Source organism: Candida tropicalis (genome assembly GCF_000006335.3).
Source record: "Candida tropicalis MYA-3404 genomic scaffold supercont3.7, whole genome shotgun sequence".
NCBI classification, from domain to species: domain Eukaryota; kingdom Fungi; phylum Ascomycota; class Pichiomycetes; order Serinales; family Debaryomycetaceae; genus Candida; species Candida tropicalis.
In genome coordinates, this window is record NW_003020059.1 from 268,067 (window position 1) to 290,814 (window position 22,748).

The window sequence follows — 22,748 nt, forward strand, 5'->3', positions numbered from 1 at the left end:
CGTCCTCAGTAAACCATTAAACATTGTGTTTTTGTGTAATCATTCCTACCCTTTCGCTCACGTAATTTCACCAATATCAAAGCAATATCAACGCGCTATCAAATCATACCAAGAGTAGAAGTAGTACTAGAAAAGTGTATTAATATACGTACTACTAGTTCAATAACAATCAAACATTGTTTACTATGACGAATTAATTATTTGTTTTCAATTTTTCAACTTGAACCCCTCAAGTGACACGTCAAAAAAAATAGTCCTATTTCCGCAACAAAGTGAACGCGGCGGAAACTATTGTCATGTTACTTTTTTTTGGCATTGTTAGTTTATTTCACTAGAGGGAACAAGTATTGTTGAACAATAAGTGAAAAACTACACGATGTTAATAGTTTAGTTTATTAAAATATCTTCTTGGATAGTAATAAACAATCGTCACTCCCCTCCGCCGCTATTTTGAATTTCAAAAAAGTCAATTTGATGCATTTCTAAAATCAAGGAATTTTATTTTATTTTTTTCTCACCCAACAAAATACGAAAATGTAATTTCGACACTACATCCATGAATGAATACAACCTTGCAGACCCTCGTTTTCATTATTATTTTTGTCATCACTATTGCAATGATGATGATACCTAATGTGAACCCCCTTTTCGATATCTTTGACAAATCACTGTACTATTATGATCCACTAACACGTAACACTGACTTTCCAATTATGTATAGTGTAAAACAAATCCAGTGACAAAAAAAAAAGGATTTTCAGAAATACAGAATTAAATTCCCTTTGAGAATGTTAACACTAACATGTTGATATTGATAACAAAGACGAAAATTTCATATCATATAATTTCAAAGAGCAAACTAAAATGATATAAACCCTTTATTTTTTATTAAAAATTTTTGTTTAATTTCATCTCCTATTTAAGAAAAGAAATTACATATTAGACGTGAAATTATCTCCCCCATTTCCTCTCCTATTAATATTTTGTACATGAAATTACATATCTCAGATATGTGGACAATTAACAAGATCACAAAATAGATCCACAAACGGCACATTCGGTTCTTGTGATTATGAATTCATTTATAAATAAGGCGTGTCAATTATTATGAACCGTTCCTTCAAGTTAAATATTCGTGCGCCTTGGGATTGGGAGAGACGGGGACGATGCCAAAAAAAAAAAAAAAATCACAATGGGAGAGAGAATAGAGATGAGACGTGCAGCATCGCCAGAACATCAGACATCATCACCTCTTTAACGATGTCCATGACAATAGATTATTCACATACCGATGCATTTCGTTTTTATTTTTAAAAACTTCTTGAATCGTTATATATATGAATTATAAGAGCCGATACAATGATCTACTTTAGTTTTTAATTCTTTGTCATCTATTCATAGAACATCATTAAATGTTACGTCTGTCATCAAAAGTTATTGTTCGGTGATATTTAATAACCGACGTAATTCCATATAACCGACTTAATGTACCAGTCAATACTAACCGCCTCTTGATGAATAACTACACTTCACATTTACAACCGATCATAATTTTCATCAAAAGACTTCTAAAAAATTGCAGCAAAAAAAAAAAAAAATCCTCTCAGATTATTGCAACATAAGTTTACAAACCAAGTTTATAAACAATATATAAAAAAAAGAGCTCATTTTAATCTCATATACAACATATAATGTATATAAAACTATAAATCATCCCCATATTGGGTAGTATATCTACACATGATTCCAATCCACTTTATTTCTTAGCTGGTTTGGTATTCAATGGTTCTTCTAAAGTCTTTAAAACTTCTTCATCTTTAATCAGTTTGTCAGATTTGTAGAAATCAGCATCAAATTCAGGACTGGTATATTTGACAATACCATGTTTGGTAATACCAAAAGTAGTGAAAAATTGAGCAATATATTCACCTTCTTTTTCAACAACAACATCATAAGGTAACAAAATTCTATGGTTGACTGGTTCAGCCAAACCACCTCTTGATTTCTTAACATCCTCCAAATTACGAATATTATATGGGAATGGTTGATTGTTACATTTTTGTTTAAATTCAGTAAGAATCTTATGAGACATTTTCATTTTCAAAGCATAAGTTTCACCAGTTAATTTGTACATAGAAGTTCTGTAATTTGAAGGTTTGGTTTTACCATCAGTTGAAGTGGAAATTAAAATATCCAATCCATAAACTTCGTTTTCTCCAAATCTATGAGTTTCCATGGTATTTTTATTTTGTTTAGATGGATTAAGAATAATTTCTTTAGGTCCGTATAAAACCATTCTTTCTTGATTATGACTCAACATATTTTCTAAAGGAGTAGTTTCAAATTCTTTAGCAACTTTACCAACAACATTAGTAATATCCCAATTTCTATTAGCTGGTTTGAAAGTTCTTAATGCAGCTTCACTTGCATTCCAAGCAGCATTTAATAAATCTGCTTTAACTCCATCAACTGGATTTTCTTTACTTGCTCCAACAACTAATGTTTCAGCAACAACAGCTGGAAATCCATCAATTTGAACACCCAACATAATATTAACAACATCTCCATCTTTTAAAGTAATGTTGGCTTCATCTTCAGCACTAACTGGTGCAAGATGTGCAGGAATATGATTTGGATTAACACAGGTTGGGAATGCAATACCTTTTGGAGTATTTTTGGTTTTTTTAGAATTATAAATTTTAGACAATTCTTCATTCATTAATTCATCACCTTTAATACAAAGATCATATGTAGTAGCTCCAGCAATTGCCAATGCTTTAACTTGAGCAATAACACGATTAGAAATATCACCAGCTGTTTTATATTTGGAAACAACATCAGAATTCTTAATTGAATAATCTGGAGCTGGAGCAGCGGTTTCTTTTTAACAATTGGTTAGTAAATAATCAATTGACTTTTGTGATTCATATATAATGATATACATACTCTTATCAGTGGTAGAAGTGGACATTTTTTTAAATTATCTTGTTTAAAAATCAAGGATAGAGATGTGAATAAGAAAAAAAAATTTCTTATGAAAAAAAATAAAAAGTTTCTGTTGTAATTTTTTTTTTTTTCTGTCTTCTTCGTTGTTCAAGATTTTAAGGAGAGAATCAAAAAAATCAAAAAAATATTGCGGCCAATCGTATATATAACAAGAAGTAATGTCTGAAGCACTGTTCAAGTATTAAGTAGGATATTATATCACTTTGGTCCAATGGATGATGTAAAATCCGATCCATTGTAGAAACAGTTCGACTGAGAAATTAACGAACCAAAGGGGGTACTTCAATCAAGAAATAGGTCGTGTGAGAGCGCAAGTAGCTTTTGACTGCGGATACACGACTATGCAGTATATTATCTATCAATCGTTTGTAACGTTGCGTAGTTGAGGGTATAGTAACCACCGTTGGTCATAAATTACGGCCGGTGAAATGGTGGGTTGGTCAGAAGTACTCCAAAAACTAGGCCCACTGAATGATATTGGATATATAAGATACACAACAGGAACTATCGAGAGAAAATTTGGTTATCCCCATAGTAAACAATGTAGCAGTGACCAGTTGCTAATCTTTTGTAGAAGAACCTTCACTGACCTATGCTGTCTTTAAATACGAGTCCCTTAGGTAAGATTCAAGATAAAATATACATCGCCATTGTTCACTATCTTGGAAGATAATTCTATAGGTCATGTAAATAGATGGCATGTTTTCTGGTATGGATTACTGGCAAAATTCAAATAAATCAAACACCATGACAGGAGATATAAAATTGGATAATTTTCATGGATTTCATCATTGTATTCACTGAAATGGTAGTTAATTATTTCTTTGAATTGGCTGAGACTCACAACTGATTCGAATCAAATTAATAATTAATTATCAATTAAACACCTATACAATTGTTAATAATTCCAAATATAAACAAAACAATCTATAGTGTTGGAAAACAAATATTTTGCAAATATAGTTTTCTATTTGTGTGGGGGGAAAATTTGTATGTACTCGCAAGATGATCGCTACCATATTACGTTTGTTTGTATGTATTCTAATGTGCTCCAATGAGTATTTTTCTAATTGGCTTACCAGACTATATCATGTCAAAAGGAATTCCTCTCCAATGAATATATTTATCACAATGGCTATTACTCTACAGGATAACTCTTCATTTGTATCTAGGATAACTTTTAATTATATAAAAATTACAGGCAATAAAACAATGTACACTTATTCTACACAACTCTTTGTTTACTTGGTTCATAAGGAAGGGCAAGAGCAACAAGACCAATGATACCAACAAATGCACCACAAATCCAAATAGGCACCGAAGACGATGTATCTGAATAGTACGCAATAATTGGAACCATTGCAGTTGTGATTCTTGTGAAAAACAAACACAAACAATTACCAGTGGCTCTAGCGGCAGAAGGCATGACTTCTGGGGAATAAGCATAAATAACACCATAATAAATGTACAATGCACAATAAACAGCACTACTCAACCCAACATTTTGACCTCTTGTTCTAATAGCAGTATAACCAAACAATAATGCCATTGTAGTTAATCCACCAATACACATAACACCTCTTCTTCCTAAAACAGGGACCCAATATAATAAAAGACCAGCTATAATTGGCCCACCAATGGAACAAACGTTGGCAATAAGATTATCTCGATAAACACCACCAATAGTATCAGCGGAAATATTAGCACCTCTAGTAGCTAAATAAACTGGAAGGAAAGACAGGTATAATGGATAAGCAATACCTAAACAAGCCCAACTAAAGAACAACAAAATGGTTGAACGAGTGGCAGTTTTTGTGGCAAATAAAATCTTTAAATGTTGAAACATTAATGAAAATGTACCTTTTAAATTGAAATGTTTTCTGTAATCGTCATTACTTTCAATTTCACCACAATCTTCAAGTTGTTCCAATGTCAATGAACATTTACGGTTGTACTTGGCAGCAATTTCTTGTAACACTTGAACAGCTTCTGCATCACGATTATTGGAGACCAAGAATTTTGGAGTTTCTTTTAATCTAACAACTGTCAAACGTAAAATAGCCATGGCTAAGACAATACTACCATTGGTATACCAAACATATCTCCATCCACGGTTAATATGTGAAGGACAGTAATCAGCAGAGTCACAACTATTATTGGGTAAGAATGCATAAGCCAAAGCAACAGCAATGGTTTGACCAATACCCCAGAAAAGAGCAAAGAAAGTCAACAACCATTGATCTTTATGTGGTAAATATTCAAGAAAAACACAAGTGTCAAGAACCAAATTACCTCCAGCAGCAAAGGAACTCAACAAGACAAATAAACAATAAGAAGCCATATTACCCATCATACCTGTCATGATAGCGAATATAGCACTTAATAATAAAGACAAGTTAAATGCTAATCTTCTTCCAATCAAATCAGCACCAAACCCCCAAACTAAAGCACCAAGAATCATACCACCTGCATAACATTCATTTGATACTGGGAATGTATAACCAAATTGATAATTAATAAAAGTACGAACTGAAGATTCCAAATAAGTAAGCATACAATCAGTACAATAACCCATACCATTAAGGAAAAATAATTTAAGATGGTAAGGAGTGAAACCAATTTCGTCAATAGCATCATTAATCAAAACCATTTTTCTATGTAAAATAACATCGTTGGCTTCTAAACCAACCATATCGAATTCCAGAGAAGTGGAATCTTCAAAGATCTCTTCCTTCTGGGATCTAATATCTACTTTATCATTATCATTATCGTCGTTAGCAGTGACTTCTAAAGGTTGTTTTTCTTCAGGAAATATCGCCATGATGGTAAAAGGATGAAAAGAAAAAACACTTGAAGAAGAAGAATAGAACTGAAGAAATAGAAAGAAAGTAAAAAGAAAGAAAGAAAGAAAGAAAGAAAGAAAGAAAGAAAGAAAGAAAGAAACAAGAAATAAATAAAAAGAATTAGTGAAAAAGTTTTTTTTTTTTAAAATTAGCAATACAATAGAAGAAATTGGTCGAGATTTTGATTAATTTTTTTTTTTTTTTATGGGGCACACTCCGGTTTTGAGCCCCCAAAATGATTTTAGATTAGTCGTATGAAATTTTGTGACTCCGAATAAGTATTTCATGTTAACTGACCATAAAGTTTCTCTCTCATAGTCAAGTCCATAGTTAAAAGGTATAATATTCACCATTTTGACCATTTCAACATGGTAGCCAAGAAATCACGTAAAAGAAAGAAAGAAAAAAAAAAGCAACCGACTAATTTAATTGTTCTCTTTTTTTCCGATATAGTCTCTCTAAATAATCTACGGCTGTAGACTTCTATGTGGAGAAGGCTCTACTTTAAAAATATAGTTGGTAGTAAGTCAAAATTCAGTATTATAATCTGTCGATCCGATGAATCGACGCTCTTATTTAGCAACCACTGGTGGCAGCCCATCGTATCTATTGGAAATAATATTTGCTATAGAAAATAGAAATCAAACATTACATGCCGAGGAGAAATAATAATATTTCATTGGATGATGTCATAGGGGGAAACAGGGGGAGTCGGGTGTGTGCGAAATTACAGGAGGAACGGAACAGCTACGTTAACAATTTATTACTACATCATGAACCCATTAGTTGAATAATAGTGACAATTTAAATAAATACGACAGCTAACTATTATTTTACGATCAATTTACTACTACTACTACTACTACCACAGTCTATAATTTGAGTTCAACAGCACACAATTTGACTTTCGGTTTCACATGCTGTGGTTACAAGTTCTCATCAAGAAGAAAGAATTTTTTGTTTTTTGTTCTTCTTTGTTGCTCTTACTTGCAGTACGTATGCATTTAAAGACCGCCTTTGTGATCTACCGGGAATAGCTAAACATCCAAATTCTGTCCAAGAACAACAACCAGAAGCGATTTGTTTAGACTTGTTTAATTTGAAATTTAGTCCGTTGCTGATTGGATGTAAAATAAATAGGTGCTAAAATTAACGATTTTACACGTGTGGTACAACACGTGATGACAAGCAGATGTCAGTTCAAGGATATATTTAATTGACAAAGATCATAGAAAATAATACCTTTATATCATTTATTTGACACTACATGATCTACAAAATAAACAAGTTACAATCTAATCAGATAAACCATGCAAGAATAATACCAACAAATGAGACATAATATTCAGTGGTGGCATCTCCTCTGGATGAACTTGAGCTACCTGAAGTAGTAGTAGAAGAACTTGATCTACTGGAAGAAGTAGAACTGCCACCACTAGCACTGACACTTGCTGAACTTGCCAATTTGCAATAATACTCTTTAACGTCAGTTCCAGAATTCCAATCCTGGAAATCATCAGCAGAGCCACAACTACGAGTGCAATTCAAAATTTCATCATAAAATGAATCAGACATTTTGTTACACATACAAGCATAATCTGTATTACCATCATCTCCACAAACACTAGTTATAGTTTCACCAGAAGTTGTACAATCTTCACTAGAACAAAGATCTCTCTCGAAGAAATCAAAACTAAATGCAACAGTAAAAACAATAAATAAGAATAATACTAAAAACTTCATGATTAATGTAGAATTTGAATCTAATAAAAATAAAACTCAACTTGGATGTTATAAATTTGCCATTTCAAAACTTATTTATATTTGTATTTCAGTAAAATAATACATGACCAAATGGGTAATCCAACACCCTATTTTAGCGATATCTCCAATTGGTTAGGTATTTCCTTTACTACAAATGGTTATTTAACTTGATATGAAATAGAGTATTCCAGCATTCGGTACTTCAGGTCAAATTAAATGGGCGACACGCGATTTTTTGGGGATAATTTTATTTTGAAATATGTCAATCTATTTCGCTTAATCGTTGATAGTTTTCTTTTAAATCAGAACTGTCAGATGCCAAGTTAGATCTATAAACTGTTGACATCTTTTGCAACCAAAGAACTTGTTATTATCACAATACCTTAAAACAGAGTATACTGTTTTTCTTAACTTTGAAAAGAGGAATCCGAAAGTAGGAGTCAGAGCGTTTGAATAGATCAAAGAATATGACCATATCATAACCCCAAATGTTTCCCGCCCTAACTTCCTTGATCAAAAAAAAAAAAAAAAAGAAAAGAATATATAACTAAACCCGCGTTTGATGGTTATATTTTTTAAGGTTAGAGCGGAATGTCAGGACTTAATTGTCATAATCAATTGCACCAATCATGAAGAAGGGTTTTTTTAGTACACCGAGTACTAGAAGTGGACTACGTTTGATATCTTTAGATGATGAATTCACTCACCACTGGACTCATTAAATAGTGTTCATGTTTGTCATGATAACCCGATTAGATTAATCATATAACTACGCTATATATTCACAAAATACTTACAGTACTACACATGAATATAAATGCAATAATAGAGGGTAGGGTATTTGGCACCAATTGTCAATGGTTGAGTTAGTTAAGAGGTATTCGGCAAACAGAAATATTTAGCGGGACAAAAAGTTGCACATACAGGGTACTCTAAGAAAATTACATGACTTACCCAAGAGATCCACATTGAAGCAATAATAACTGCAACTAACAATATGAACTGGTATGCCATCCTATTCGTTCCTGTCTCGTGCAACATTGCTAAACATGAAATTGTTTAACTAATCACTTTCGATTTCAGAAGGTGATGGAAATTCCGCTCCTTGTGAAGCTCCTCAATTACTATAACATTCAGTAGCGACTTGAAAGAATGAGTTCAGCGTGTTACCACAAAAGCATTGTAAAAGGAAGGTATCATTGCTGTTACAAGTGTCAATGATTGCACTGACAACATCACTCCATACTTACATATCACATTCCTGATTTCGAAGCAACCCTGAAAAGTCAGTTAGAACAAAAGCAGTCAAAAATGAACCGTTGTCGTATTGCATCAGTTAATGTTTTTTTTTTTTTTTAGATTAATGACTTGAAAGATTAATTTCAATGTAAATTGGAGTAATAAAACTCTTACAAGACTTTCATAACTTATACAGTCCAGTTGTAATCTGGTGATCTGGTCAATCTAGCTTCTTTGAATATGTCTTTATAAACCGTGCCATATTCAATGTAACTCCTGTGTTAAGTAACAGAATATTCAGATAAAAGGATTACTTAAACCTGATACCAAACACCACATTGAGCTGGGAACCTCGTTTAACAAAATAATAGTCTTTACTTAGATATTCATGATTCAATTCTTCTATTCCAAAACTTGGTGAATCTAAAATTTTGTTAATACAATAGTATTGTTCTACTCTGAAAGCTGGGATGTAGATTTCATTGTCAGGATAAATTTACATAATTCGGTCATCAATTGAAATAGTCCCCCAGATACGGTTCAATTGGTATCAATTGTACGTATGGTTTGGTATGCATATTAGAAGTTGAGATATTGTGCTAGTATTATTTCATCTACTGTTTGTCTATTGTCATCTTTTGGTATTCTTAATTTGATATCTGGTTTGGGTCATACAATTTTTGGTTCTTTGTTGAAAGCAGAGTAATCCTCATAATAGTTGCACCGGGGGTAGGTTCCAGAATTTTTTGATAACATAGGTTCTAAAAATGTTTATTTACGGAAATGGTGTTTTACAAGTGGAGCTCCAAAAGACAGTATCTTTGTACTATGTCAGATACATATTTACGTGGCCATGTTTACCTAATGAGATTGACCCTTGTTCTAGCTTCTATTTCAAAATTCATGTTTATGTTGGGGACTTCATTGTGATTATGGGTTTCCAGTTTAAGCTTCTTTCAGCGACTATATTATATCATGGAATTTGCTTTTGCATATAATCAATACATAGAAGACGTGAATCTAAACTAGAGACGGGTTGGTTACTACAATATACGTTGCAATGAATGTTAACATATTTAGCTAGTTATTGATACAAAATATACAATTCAAGTAGTAGCAATGAAGGTACTGCAGATATTAAATCAAAATTGCTAGCATCAAAATAACATTGGATAAAACACTGTTCAAGGCAGCGGCACCCGTAGCACTTGTTGTCGTTTCTGAAGTTTCGTGTGCTTCAGCAGAAGCAGATTCTTCCGACATAGTTTCCAGGTTTTTAGTTTCTGAAGCATTTGTTCCAGATTTTGCTGTACCAGAACCAGAACCAGTAGTTTTTGAGCCGGAACCGGAACTGGAACCAGTAGTTTTAGCTGTTGAGCCTGAACCAGTTTCTTCTGATTCTGCTGACCCACCTTGAATAGTGGAAAGAACAGAATCAAAATCAAATGTTGGTGTTACAAAATCAGAAAAATCTCCAAAATCGCCACCACCAAAACCACCAAAATCAACTGTTGGTATTCCCGTTTGTGAAGCCAATTCACAGTAGACACTCCTTAAACCTGATGCATCTGGAAGTTGTTCTCCGTTTTCAACATCATCACAGTTCTGAGCACATTCAATTATGTTTTCATAGAAAGAATCGGACATATCATTACAAAGACATTTATAAATATCTCTTGAATTTACATCACAAGTTTCTGATAATGCTCGAGCAGCACTCACACAAGCTCCAGTATCGCATGTTGCCCTCTTAAAAACATTAAAATAGTTAGCAGATGTAAGTGTGGAAAAAGTCAATAATATGATAAAATTCATATTGAATAGAGTCAATGATTTCTATTTGATGATAAAACTTTTAACGATGAAATATATGATCACCTTATATAGTATTTCCTTTTTCTGATTATTTTCACCTTGTTTTGCAATTACGAAGATAATTCACAATTTAAACAATGCAATTCCCAATGAGGATATCTTTGTATTACATAATTCTCAACAAATCAATCCATTTCCCCTCTATTGATGTTCCTTTGTAGAATCTGAATGACTATGTAAGGTCTGGAAATAATAAAGATCTACGAAGAGTTATTGTTTGTTCATTACTGCCCTACGTAGCATTATCAATATAGTGGTTTCAAAAATAGAATAGCTCAAAGTCCATTGTTGTCAAGAATCTCAAAAACTATAGTTTTCGATAATGGGAGTTCACTACTACACATAAATGCACCATCATCTATTGCTTGATGCTAGTAATATTATTTCTTTTATGTTTTACTTGAAAATACCAATGGTTTCAATTGGTCCATGGATACATGTCTCCGTCGTACCATTTGCAGTATTCCAAGAATTAGAAATGGTTACGAAGTATTTGGCAACATCACACAGCGGTTGCAGAGTACGTAAACTCCCTAGTTTCAGGCTAAGCCACCGCAAGGCTATGCAATCAAGTCATTTAAGCTCATCGTCACTTCTATTGGTTATTTAGAGTTGAGGGGTTGAATCAGAAAAATAATTGATCATCAAACACACACACACACACACCCCAATCAAAAAATTATCCTTTAGGCACAACTGCCTAAGTCTTGATTACATAATCATCCACTTTATGAATTATCCAAAAGAGAAAAAAAAGAATGCAACAACAACGTCAATATTCATCAATGGTTAGGACAAAAAAAAAACATTATGGCATTTATTACTATTAATATATTCTATGTTTATGAGTTCATAATGACCTTGGATTTGGTAGTATTTTTATATTATAAAGTATTCTAATTTTTTTTTTTCGATTTTTTTGTTTATTATTCTTTGATTTTAAAGGAAAAACATAGCAAGGATTTAGGTAGCAGTCGGAAATAGCAATTTGTTAATGTATCTAATTAATAAGACTGCAAACTTAATATTTACGAGACCCGGAAATTCTAGAAGAGCAAGAATGCAACCAATCCTAATAAAGTGACAATAACGGCCTTTCCACTATCGATGGAAACACCACCAGCTCTTGGAATGGCGCCAGTAACATTGGCATAACCAGTAGGAACTCCTTTCTTGGCAGTTGTAGTCACAGCCTTGGTTTTACCACCGGCAGCAGCTTTACCAGTAGTACTTGTCTTAGTGACACTCTTGGTAATTGTTGGTTTTGGCTTACTAGTTGTACTTGGGGTAGGTGCTGGAGCAGGAGTAGCTGGCGGTGGAGGTGGTGGGGCAGCTGATTTGGAAGCTAAAGTGGTAGTTCCAAGAGCAGCCGCTGAAACTGGAAGATAATTATCTTGAGAAGCTTGTAAGCAATAAGCTTTCTTATAATCATTTGGGCCAGTATAGCCTTCGATTTGTAAACCTTTACAATCTTTGGAACATTCATGCAATTGGACGAAATAGGCATCAGACATTCCACAGGCACATTTAGGGTCTGAGACCCCTCTTTCGCCACATTGATCTTGAAGCAACTTGGCAGCGTTAACACATGCGGCACCACCACAATCATATGACTTTTTAGCCACATCAATTACTGAAGCGGAAACCAAAGCTAAACTTAATAAACAGTAAAGAAATTGCATTGTAATGTTGAAAGAATATTTCTAATGAAGAAAAGATACTAGTGGTAAAAAAAAAATAAAAGAGAATAATTCATATACTCTATTGTATTTGATAATTACATGTATTTATATATTACAGGGATCAACTATACCCTACCAAAAAAGAATTTTGCATAAATTTTCACTGAAAAAACTAGCATTGCAAAAAAAAAAAAAAAAAAAAAAAGAAAAAAACCCACAAAACATGAACTGTAGTTGGCGGAGTAAGATATTCACAAGTTGTCTTTGCTTATTGTTTCCTATTAATACTGGTTATACTTTTCTTTGTTAGGGAACTTTTCACAAAAAGTGGCTGCGAAAACCCAATCACGTACAAATAAATCCAGTACCCTCTGGCATATCAAACTTTAATTCATCACTCATAGCGTTTACTCTCCTCATGTTGTTCCATTACAAAAAAAATAAAGAGAAGTAGAATTATAGTTCGAATAAGCATAATTTAAAAGAATGTCATTTATTGAAGTGATGTAGTAATGCATATACGTAGTGCTTAACTTAAATCAAATATACGGCAGCTAAAAGTATCAAGTTTGCTTTAATAGTTCCAACGCAATTTCGAGCAATGGTTCTGCAAGTGCGTTTAGTCCTTCTGTGTGGAAAATGTATTCTGGGACGTAGGAAAACAAAACGTGAGTCGGTTCCAGTTATGGCGGGCGCCTCACCGTTTGCAGTTTCTCCAACACACTCTTCGGTATTCGTGCCATAGTATTCAGATGTAGCATAAGTTTCTGTTGCATATACTTCAATCGAACCATGGTTCGTGGTGTGTAACAAAGTTACCAGTCCTTCGGAGATTTTCTCAGCAACATCACAATAATGATTATGCAAATCAGTAGAACTGTTACTGTCAATATGAAGAAAATCAAATGAATCACATTCATCAATACAACGTTCAAACATCATGAAAAACCCTTTATCTAATTCACATACACATTCAAAATAGCTTTGGAAGTATTCTGAACTGGAGGGGATTTGTCCACAATGACGGATTAAATAGTTTGCAGCTTCTGTACAAGAAGGACATTCTAAACTTCTTTGAAATTGGTTGATTTTTGTTTCATCAATCAAACACTGTACTGTATTCAAAATTGTAAGAAGTACTAATAGTATCATTGGATAATGTGTTGACTCTTGACGCAGAGAAACCAATCTGAATTGGTCAAGAATTTATCTGATTCATCAAATAATTTATATGAATCGTTAGCTAACACATATTTGATTATAATTGCTACATCATATTGCATTTGTTTTAGGTTTACGTTCTGTGGGTTGTGATTATATGTAGGTTGATGTTGAACAAGGTCTAGCCCCACGCGTCCAATCAAAATCGAGTCGAAAGTGTATATTCGGTAAAATTTTACCCCAGAAAAAAAGGGGAAAAACCAAAATTGCCCCGCCAATGAAAAATAAAACCACCTGATGTTTGAACCTTTTTTTTTTTGTTTATTCACCCACATCAACAACAACTACTACATGTTAAGAAGATTCCCATTTCGCCATTTTCAAAGATGCCAGTCAAGTTTGACAGTGTTGAACTTCAACAATAAGGAAATCACTGTTTCCATTAATGAAAAACCAGTCACTTTCAATAATGTATTCTTGCGTGACTCGTCGAGATCGCCTGATTCTGTTGATCCTATTTCTAGTCAGAAATTATTCACTACTGCTGAAGGTGCAACAAATTTGTCCATTAATGGTCCACCTTCAGTGGAAAATTCAAAGGAACCTTCGTTGAAAGTACAATGGAATAATGATGGTAAAATCATCGATTCGTCATACCCAGTATCATTCTTGGAGAGATACTCCACTCCGTCTGGTCGTAGAATTGAGAAATTCTTCGATGAAGATAGAAAATTGTGGGATAAAAATGAACTCGAATCTAATTTACCATCATTACAAATAGACTATAAAGATATTTTGAATAAAGAAGAATCATTTTTCCAAGCTTTGTATAATTTAAACAGATACGGGTTGACTTTTGTCAACAATATCCCACAACCAGAATTGACAAACATGACTGAAGAAAACTCCTATCAATGGCCCGTGTTTCAAATTGCTAGCAAGTTTGGATACATCAAGAAAACATTCTATGGTACATTATTTGATGTGAAAAATCAAAAGGAGAAAGCAGTTAATATTGCTTATACCAACACATTTTTACCTTTACATATGGATTTATTGTATTATGAATCGCCTCCAGGTTTACAATTACTACATGCCATTCAAAACTCAACATTGGGTGGTGAAAATATCTTTTGTGATTCTTTCCTTGCTGCAGAACATGTTCGTCAAGTTGATCCTGATGCATACACTGCATTAACAAAGATTCCAATCACTTATCATTATGATAATAATAATGAGTATTATTATTATAAACGTCCATTGATTATTGAAGATGCAGAAATCGGTGCTGGTTTTCCTAAAATTTCTGCTATTAATTATGCTCCACCTTTCCAAGGACCTTTAGAACATGGTATTGAAAAATCAGATCCTAATTATTCAATGTTTGATGACTTCATCCGTGGAATGAAATTGTTTGAGACTTATATTAATGAGCCAGAAAATCATTTCGAAATCAAAATGAAGGAAGGTTCATGTGTGATTTTTGAAAATAGACGTGCTTTACATTCAAGAAATGAATTTTCTGACCTGAACAACGGTGATAGATGGTTAATGGGCACCTATGTCGATGGTGACAGTTTTAGATCAAAACTACGTGTTGGATACAGAAAATTCTTAATCAATAAAAATTAAGTAAAATACACAAATATACAAAATAAAAGATTTTTTAAAATTTTTAGAAGTATTCTTTATTGAACAAATGAGATGGTTGAACTAGTAACCACCGTAGTTGTAAGTTTGAGGTTGCAGCATGTTTTTGACTGTTTGTTTGAAACCATTACATAAACTTATCATGTTTGGATAAGTGAATGTTTTCAAAATGTACCCATTAACACAGGTTTTGACATGCCATGTTACCACTTTAGTATTACTGTTGATCTTGAACAACAACAAGAAATTACCAGGCAGTTTATGATCATAACAAAAGGCATAAGCCGAACTCTTTGGATTGGCTCTGGTGTATGATTCCAACCATTCGTTGACAACAGTCATGGTACCTTCTCTGAATTTCCCGTTGTGAACCATGGATGAGACATTCTTAGCAATAACTTGAATATGTTGGAAAATCAATTGATCCAAGTCTTGATATCTTTGACCTTCGACATAATATTCTCTGGATCTACCTCTACTTCTTTCTTCAACCAAAAGATGCTGGAATAAAGTAGGTGCCACTTTCCATGTGATGGTCAAAAACTGTGGTCCCTTGGATGATGGACGTATCACACAATCACCCACTTTTTGTGGCGCCAAATATTCTTCGGCTTGTCTAAAGTTGAAATTACGGAACAATGGATGTTGAACATTTCTGGTTTTAGCAAGTTTGGCATTTTCTTTTGCTCTTTCTTTAGCGATATCAGCATCTTGGGCTTCGAAATCCCATTTACCATATTGATGTTGAACAGAAGGTGCCATTGCCCTTTTAATGTCTTCCTTTCTCAAGCTCAACACAGCTGTGAAAGAGTCAGTGTATAATTCAAGCAACACACCTTGGACAACTTGTCCTTCCTGGTATTCAATATTTTGTGGAATTTGACCTTCATCAATTCTACCTTGAATCAAAGATGGGGTGATAACACGCATACCCTTGACTCTTCCGTATGGATCGTTGTAGTTTTTAGAAATCTTGACAATAGTAATTGGAACCACCGTGTTTCTCAATTCATATGCATGTTCACCAGTTAAGATAAAGAAAGCATCATCGTTGTTCAATATTCTGAATGGTTGTCTAGCTTCTTCATATCTATTGATCAATTCTTGTCTAATGGCTTGTAATGTACGCAACTTCTTCTTGTGTGATCTCTCTTCTAATCTTTGAGCAAAGGAAACCAAGTCCAAACTATTAAGTTTTTCAGGATCATCTTTAATCAACTGTCTGACAACCCCACCTCTACCATCCTGGTTCATGACCATGGCGTCTTCTTCATCAATACCAAGAGCATCAGAAGCCATTTTCTTGGCCAAATCATAATCTTCTGGATGAATTCTTGTAGAATCTAAAACTTCAATACCATAATCAGAGGATGTAATCGTTTTGTCAACCACAACATTAAGTGAAGATGCACAATTGATGAAAATGTTAGCGGAAGTCAATTCAGATTCAATCAAAGCACTTCTATTGACCAAAACACCATACAAGTGAGAGTTGATATTTCTCAACAATCCAGATGCCTTACGAGGACCCAATCCACCGACATATTGCATCATTTGTGAAACACGAGTACTACGGGTAGCATCATTGATCTTAACACCAACAAGATTGACCATATCAACAAATGCGGACTCGATGGATTCTTTTATCAAATCTGTAGGGATCAATTTTTGATGTGGATGGAAAGTCAAGGACAAGATGTCATCACCTAAAGTTACATATTCCAACAATGGATCTTGTACATATCTACCCAATGCAATTGCATACTTAACCAATGGCGGTTTATCTGGGAATTCTTTGCTGGCTCTTTCAGAATTTTGATACAAACGAGCAGTTTCATCTTGTCCCCATATAACTTGAACAGGAGCAGAATTATCATCGTATTCATCTTTAACGGCACTAGTTCCAAGTTTGTTCTCTGCCACAATATTACAAATAATGTCATAAAGTTTCTTGGTGTTGGCATTGAAACCAGACACAACAATAACATCCGGCTTCTCTGATCTAAACAAGTTATCGTATTGCTCAAGGAACCATCCTTTAAAAACGTCTTCAGTTTCACGATTTCTGATTGGATTTTCATTTGACTTGAGTGTATGGACAATTTTACCATTGTCTCTCATATACACACCAATAACAGCACTATCAAAATCACCTTTACCAAAAGTGATTGACAAAACATTTGCTGTGGAACCAAATTCAAAACCAAAAGCTTGGAGTGGCGCTTGGTCAATTCTGTTAACAAGACCTCTTTTCACTTGATTGGCAATCAATCTTTCACATTCACGACGAAGATCTTCTTTGGTATTTAATGCAACCATGGAACACAATTTCTTGAATGCCATTCTCAACACAACTTCTCTCTCTTTGTTCCATCTTTCAGAAACGTCTGAAGAACCATCTGATTTGAAACAGTTGAAAATACTTTCAAACCAGCTATTGTAATCTCTAGTCTCAACTACTATAACTCCTAAACCCAATTTTTCAGCTTCCAACATTCTCAACAATACATCAGGTTTGGTGACCAAATCAACTGGGTCTCTATTGATAGCGTATTTGATGTCAGCATATGGACTATGGTTATCAATGGTAGCTCTACCCTTTTCAGTAACAACAAAATTGATTGAGGTGTACATCTTGTAAGTCTGACGAACTTCTTGTCTAATTCTTGGATTATGGAAGATTTCTTCAGCAAATGTTTTTCTGACAGCATCTCTTGCGATTTTTTCATCTTTAAACATGATTTCGTCATCTTGCGCCAAACGTTGAATCAATTCTTCTGGCGATTCCCAGGAGTCATCAGTAGCATGAATTCTGTACGGAACTTCAAAACCTTTGGAACTTTGATCTTGAACATTTTCACCAAATTGCTTGGCGGTGATACCATAGGCATTGACAGCATCGTATAAAATATTGGACTTGATTCTTTCATAAAGTGTAACCTTCATATGCTTTCTTGGTTGAGATTTCGCATTATCCTCGTTGTTCTCCAGATCATCTGCCCCTTGTGAAGATGCTTTTTCTCTTATTTCCTTAGAGTAAGTGAATTGTATATAATCATGTACATCTTGAACAGCAACCATAGTATCCAACGATTTGATATCCTTGATCAAATCATCATCTAAATCCAATGAGTCAACCAATTTCTCAGCATTCAATCTCTTTTCATAAAGTGTATGGTATTCAATATCCAATTTAACTATTCTCCACAAATCATCTTCGTTAAACAATCTAATTCTATTGTTTGGATCATAATCTGGAACGTATTCTAAATAGTCTAGACGGTGAGTATTGATAAAGGGGACTTCAAGGTTCTCCTTGGAGATGAAATCAATAATGTTACCAACACATTGCTTGTATGATTCTTCAGCACCTTCAGGGAGAGGTGTAGATCTTTCACGCATCATGGCATCACTTACCCAATTCTTTTCCATTTCTAGTTCTTCACCTTCCAAGTCAATATATGTCAAAGTGCTACGGTACTTTTGGTATCTCTCAGGAACATCAATAATACGAATAAGATTATCTTCATCGGTCAACATACGTTCTTTCAATTCAGAATGTTCAAAAACTTCATCCAAGGTAGCAGGTTCTTCTTTATCCAAATTACCTGAATCTTCCATTTCTTGAGCTTCCAATGCCCAATCATATTCATTACCATCACCAAAAACTTCGAATAACTCTTGTAAACTTTGTCGATCGACACTAGATAATTTGGAAGTATCAATTCTTGCTCCTTTCTTCTTCATTTTCTTCTTTTGCTCTCTTCTTGCACGCTGAGCTTCTTCATCTTCATCGGAAAACTCATCTTCCTCTATGAAATCATCAAATTCATCAACGATATTGTTTCTAGCACGAGATCCTCTGTCCTCATCCTCATCTAAACCTTCTTCATCTTCATCGTCTGAAAACATATTACGCATTCCACTTGACTCTCTATTCTGATATTGTTGTTGATTGGACTCAACAACATCATCCTCATCGTCCTCAACATGCTTTCTCTTTAATTTCTTAAACTTAGATTGACGTGAACCTTGAAGACCTGAATTTTCTAATAATAATTGTAAATCATCATCATCCAATGCATCATCACGATCTTCATTCAGTCTTTCTCTTCTTCTTTTCTTATGCTTTTTCCTCTTTCTTGTTTCGATTTCATCTTCATCATCATCGACAATGAAACCTTCACGAACTTTTTGAATTTCTTCTTCGTCATCGTCATCATCGTCTTCTTCTGAAGAATCAACTATTTGTTCTCTGAGATCATCTCCTTCACCCTCAGATTGAGAATTGTCTTCGTGATTATTACGTTCAATTTCGTCTTCCAGTGCCATGGCAATTGTAACGATTTATAAAATGCAATATAATCAAAACTTGTGAAAAAAGATTTTTGATTCTTGATTCAAATCCGTACTACTTAGACAAAATCAAAAATGCCCTTTGTCTAATCTATCAAATACCTTCAAATGTAGATTAAAAAGTAACGGGACAATAAACAAATAAATCTTCTTATTGTTGATTGGAAAATTTCACTCTCAACAAACTGTTGGTCTTCGTTTTGATGTTTTTTTTTCTTTCAACACAACAATGTTGGAGCGAAAAAAAAAATCTTTTGATGACAATCTGGGTCGTGTATAAAGGTACAAATATAATTATGAACTTTTACTTTACTTAACTACTTATTGATTTGTCTGTTTAACTTCATGTTAAACTGTTTATTCTTTTCATTGATAAAATTATCAACAACCTCTTCATCTTTAGCATTGCGTCGTCTTTTCATTCGTTTGTCATTAATATCAGATAAGAATCGAACTACTTCAACTTTGGTTTCTGCGTCAGGATGATTCAGTACATCGACTATGCTCGACGATTTATCTTTGCCTGAATCTTGTTGATTCAATAGTAATTCCTTTTGGTTCTTGTACGATTCTTTATCCACCTTTAGTTTATCAATGCGTTTGTAATATGTCAGTTCTGCCAAATCGTTAAAATTGGCTGATCCATCCAGTTTCTTCTGTATATGCCATTTCTTGGAATGTGATTCTTTATTATCATCTTCATACTCATTATAATGATTGGACTCCTTTTCTTTTTCCTTTTTAGATTTTATGGATGCAATACGTTGGTTCTTGGTGTACTGGAATAGCTCCTGTCGATTTAGTTTCTGTGCCTCTTTTCTCTTTGCCTTTAGGGATTCTAGTCTCAGGAGTATATCTGACTTTATGGATGGATTTATATCAGTCATACTTTGTTGTCCAACTTGTTATTGATTGAATTGATGTGTCTTGATCTGCTACTTTGATTTCTCAGAATCTTTTTTTTTTTTTTTTTTTGGTTGTCTGGCTGTATGAGGAATGGAAATAACGGAGATTAGACTTTCTTCTTTCCTCCTTTCTTCCCTCCTCCACCCGCACTTTATTTTCCGAGTTACACGCATTGTTTTTATTAGACCCCCGATCAGACCGATAGTTGACACGGTCTGTGGTCTGCAATGATGATAGTCCACTTCATTGTTGATAAAAAAAAGATGTTCTCCCGAGTCTCGGGAACGGCTCAAAAAAATAAAAGGATAGCTTTATGTATTAGTATGATGTTAGGCTACATGAAGCAAAGACACTGCCGCCTCACAACCCCTTGACAAATTTTGAGTTGCCCATTTGATTACTAAAAAATAAATAAAAACTCAAAGGTGCATACAACCCACACCGGGGTAGTAGATTTATGTTGCCCAGCGTATAAATATCGAACCATTTTCCTTTCTTCTATTCGATTGCGTTCGCTATTTGTTTGCCATTTTCCTTCTTTTTATTATTTTGTCAAAATATTTAATTTCAGAACCATATTATTTCCCATCCATTTGTATTATTAAACTATGACTGAAGAGTTAACCAAAGAACAAAAGTTCTATCAATACGTACGTGATTTGCCCGAGGAAAAATTGAACCAAATAAGGGGCAATCCACAAGCAGTATTGCAATTATACGACAACTACCCGGAAGGATTTATGAATATTGGTCTTTACAAAGGTGAGGTTATACTTAAAGAAATTAAAAAGAAGAACCCCGAAGTTATGATTGAATTAGGTGGTTATTTAGGATATTCAGCTATTTTATTTGGAGGCCAATTACAAGAATTGAACAAGGCTGCAAAGTATTATTCTTTTGAAGCCAACCCTGATTATGCTAAAATTGCCACTCATATGCTTGAATTAGCTGGTGTTCTGAATGTGGAAATTATCATTGGCAAAGCTTCTTTCACTTTACCTGAGTTCAGAGAACGTATTTTTGAAGACAAGTATTCCCCATTGAATTTTATTTTCATTGATCATTGGAAAGATTTATATGTGCCGGATTTGAGAGTATTGGAATCTCTTAATTTGATTGCACCAGGAACTGTAATTGCTGCTGATAATATCTATCATCCTGGTGCTCCAGATTATGTTACATATGTCAACATGTCGCCTGAAGAAAAGAACATATTTAACCAGCACAATAAAAATCCCGAGGGTAAGCAATACACGGGAAGATGGAATATTTTGTATAAAACTGAAACAATTCCAGTGACCAACCCAAAGAGTGGGTTCAGTGATGCTGTTGAAATTACCAAATGTGTAGATTTTTTGTCGGGCTAAACAACGAAAGATTGATAATATACTCACACACACGTAGAAATTTTGATAGTTATTGGTGCGGGACAACCAAGCCAGTGTAGACAAAAAGTGAAAAAAAAAATAATAGCAACACAAACTTTCACTCCCAAATGACAACTCATCCTCTTTGCTTACATCGAAATATATCATGACTGATTTGACACCTTTGTTTAAACAATGTGTTGAGATTGTTCAATCAGAATACAAAACATCACCAGATATAAAGACCTACAAACAACCTCCATATATCCTTAAAGACACGTTTATTGAAGAGTCTCATGATTTCTATAAAGTGATAATCAATCTAAATCAATTCATCAATGAAATAAAATCCAACTATTTAGCCATAAATGATGATACTAAAGTTTCGGGATCATTAACTATAGAAGATAAGAATAAAATTGATGAAGAGTTTAATTTTAAAGTTCAACAAATGTATAAACAATTAAATCATTTGGAAGCATATGAAACAAAACGTGAAAAATTGATTCCTTCAAAACAACAATCAACTGGTTGGTTTAGTTTTTTAGAAGATGAACCAAATGATCAAGAAATTTATTTTGAAACCATTTCAACTCATAGAAAACAAATATTAAGATTTTTAATGGATTCATTAAATATTGTCAGTAAAAAATTCGAAGTTATTCAACAACGAAGAATCAGTCGTGAACGACAATTAAATTTATTAAATTTCCAAAATTTTGAAGATGATGAAGATTTAAATGTTGATGATAATTTTCCTTTACCTACTTTGGATCAAATTCAACAATCACCTGCAGATGATGATAAAGAATATCAATTGGATCTTTCTCAACAACAAATTCAAGAATTGGAATTGGAAAATCAAGAGTTTTTAAATATGAAGACTAACCAGTTGAAAC

At 33.7% G+C, this 22,748-nt stretch overlaps 10 protein-coding genes across 10 annotated transcripts; 2 read left to right on the top strand and 8 right to left on the bottom strand. All coding sequences in view use genetic code 12, as the record gives it.

Annotated features, from left to right (window-relative positions):
- Nucleotides 1–1,756: 1,756 nt before the first annotated feature.
- On the bottom strand, nucleotides 1,757–2,719 carry CTRG_04966 (uncharacterized protein; the record flags this gene model as incomplete). Its single annotated transcript, XM_002550622.1, has 1 exon — nucleotides 1,757–2,719. One exon carries the CDS (start codon nucleotides 2,717–2,719, stop codon nucleotides 1,757–1,759), a length of 963 nt encoding a protein of 320 aa, XP_002550668.1.
- A 1,512-nt stretch (nucleotides 2,720–4,231) lies between these two features.
- On the bottom strand, nucleotides 4,232–5,827 carry CTRG_04967 (uncharacterized protein; the record flags this gene model as incomplete). Its single annotated transcript, XM_002550623.1, has 1 exon — nucleotides 4,232–5,827. The coding sequence occupies one exon, from the start codon at nucleotides 5,825–5,827 to the stop codon at nucleotides 4,232–4,234; it is 1,596 nt and encodes a 531-aa protein (XP_002550669.1).
- Nucleotides 5,828–7,148: 1,321 nt separating this feature from the next.
- CTRG_04968 (uncharacterized protein) lies at nucleotides 7,149–7,592 on the bottom strand (the record flags this gene model as incomplete). The annotated part of the gene is made up of 1 exon (XM_002550624.1): nucleotides 7,149–7,592. The coding sequence occupies one exon, from the start codon at nucleotides 7,590–7,592 to the stop codon at nucleotides 7,149–7,151; it is 444 nt and encodes a 147-aa protein (XP_002550670.1).
- A 2,397-nt stretch (nucleotides 7,593–9,989) lies between these two features.
- Nucleotides 9,990–10,667, bottom strand: CTRG_04969 (uncharacterized protein; the record flags this gene model as incomplete). The annotated part of the gene is made up of 1 exon (XM_002550625.1): nucleotides 9,990–10,667. One exon carries the CDS (start codon nucleotides 10,665–10,667, stop codon nucleotides 9,990–9,992), a length of 678 nt encoding a protein of 225 aa, XP_002550671.1.
- Nucleotides 10,668–11,773: 1,106 nt separating this feature from the next.
- On the bottom strand, nucleotides 11,774–12,409 carry CTRG_04970 (uncharacterized protein; the record flags this gene model as incomplete). Its single annotated transcript, XM_002550626.1, has 1 exon — nucleotides 11,774–12,409. One exon carries the CDS (start codon nucleotides 12,407–12,409, stop codon nucleotides 11,774–11,776), a length of 636 nt encoding a protein of 211 aa, XP_002550672.1.
- A 534-nt stretch (nucleotides 12,410–12,943) lies between these two features.
- Nucleotides 12,944–13,561, bottom strand: CTRG_04971 (uncharacterized protein; the record flags this gene model as incomplete). Its single annotated transcript, XM_002550627.1, has 1 exon — nucleotides 12,944–13,561. One exon carries the CDS (start codon nucleotides 13,559–13,561, stop codon nucleotides 12,944–12,946), a length of 618 nt encoding a protein of 205 aa, XP_002550673.1.
- Nucleotides 13,562–13,867: 306 nt separating this feature from the next.
- Nucleotides 13,868–15,202, top strand: CTRG_04972 (uncharacterized protein; the record flags this gene model as incomplete). The annotated part of the gene is made up of 1 exon (XM_002550628.1): nucleotides 13,868–15,202. One exon carries the CDS (start codon nucleotides 13,868–13,870, stop codon nucleotides 15,200–15,202), a length of 1,335 nt encoding a protein of 444 aa, XP_002550674.1.
- Nucleotides 15,203–15,283: 81 nt separating this feature from the next.
- Nucleotides 15,284–19,552, bottom strand: SPT6 (chromatin-remodeling histone chaperone; the record flags this gene model as incomplete). The annotated part of the gene is made up of 1 exon (XM_002550629.1): nucleotides 15,284–19,552. One exon carries the CDS (start codon nucleotides 19,550–19,552, stop codon nucleotides 15,284–15,286), a length of 4,269 nt encoding a protein of 1,422 aa, XP_002550675.1.
- A 341-nt stretch (nucleotides 19,553–19,893) lies between these two features.
- Nucleotides 19,894–20,463, bottom strand: CTRG_04974 (uncharacterized protein; the record flags this gene model as incomplete). The annotated part of the gene is made up of 1 exon (XM_002550630.1): nucleotides 19,894–20,463. The coding sequence occupies one exon, from the start codon at nucleotides 20,461–20,463 to the stop codon at nucleotides 19,894–19,896; it is 570 nt and encodes a 189-aa protein (XP_002550676.1).
- Nucleotides 20,464–21,090: 627 nt separating this feature from the next.
- Nucleotides 21,091–21,849, top strand: CTRG_04975 (uncharacterized protein; the record flags this gene model as incomplete). The annotated part of the gene is made up of 1 exon (XM_002550631.1): nucleotides 21,091–21,849. The coding sequence occupies one exon, from the start codon at nucleotides 21,091–21,093 to the stop codon at nucleotides 21,847–21,849; it is 759 nt and encodes a 252-aa protein (XP_002550677.1).
- Nucleotides 21,850–22,748: the final 899 nt, after the last annotated feature.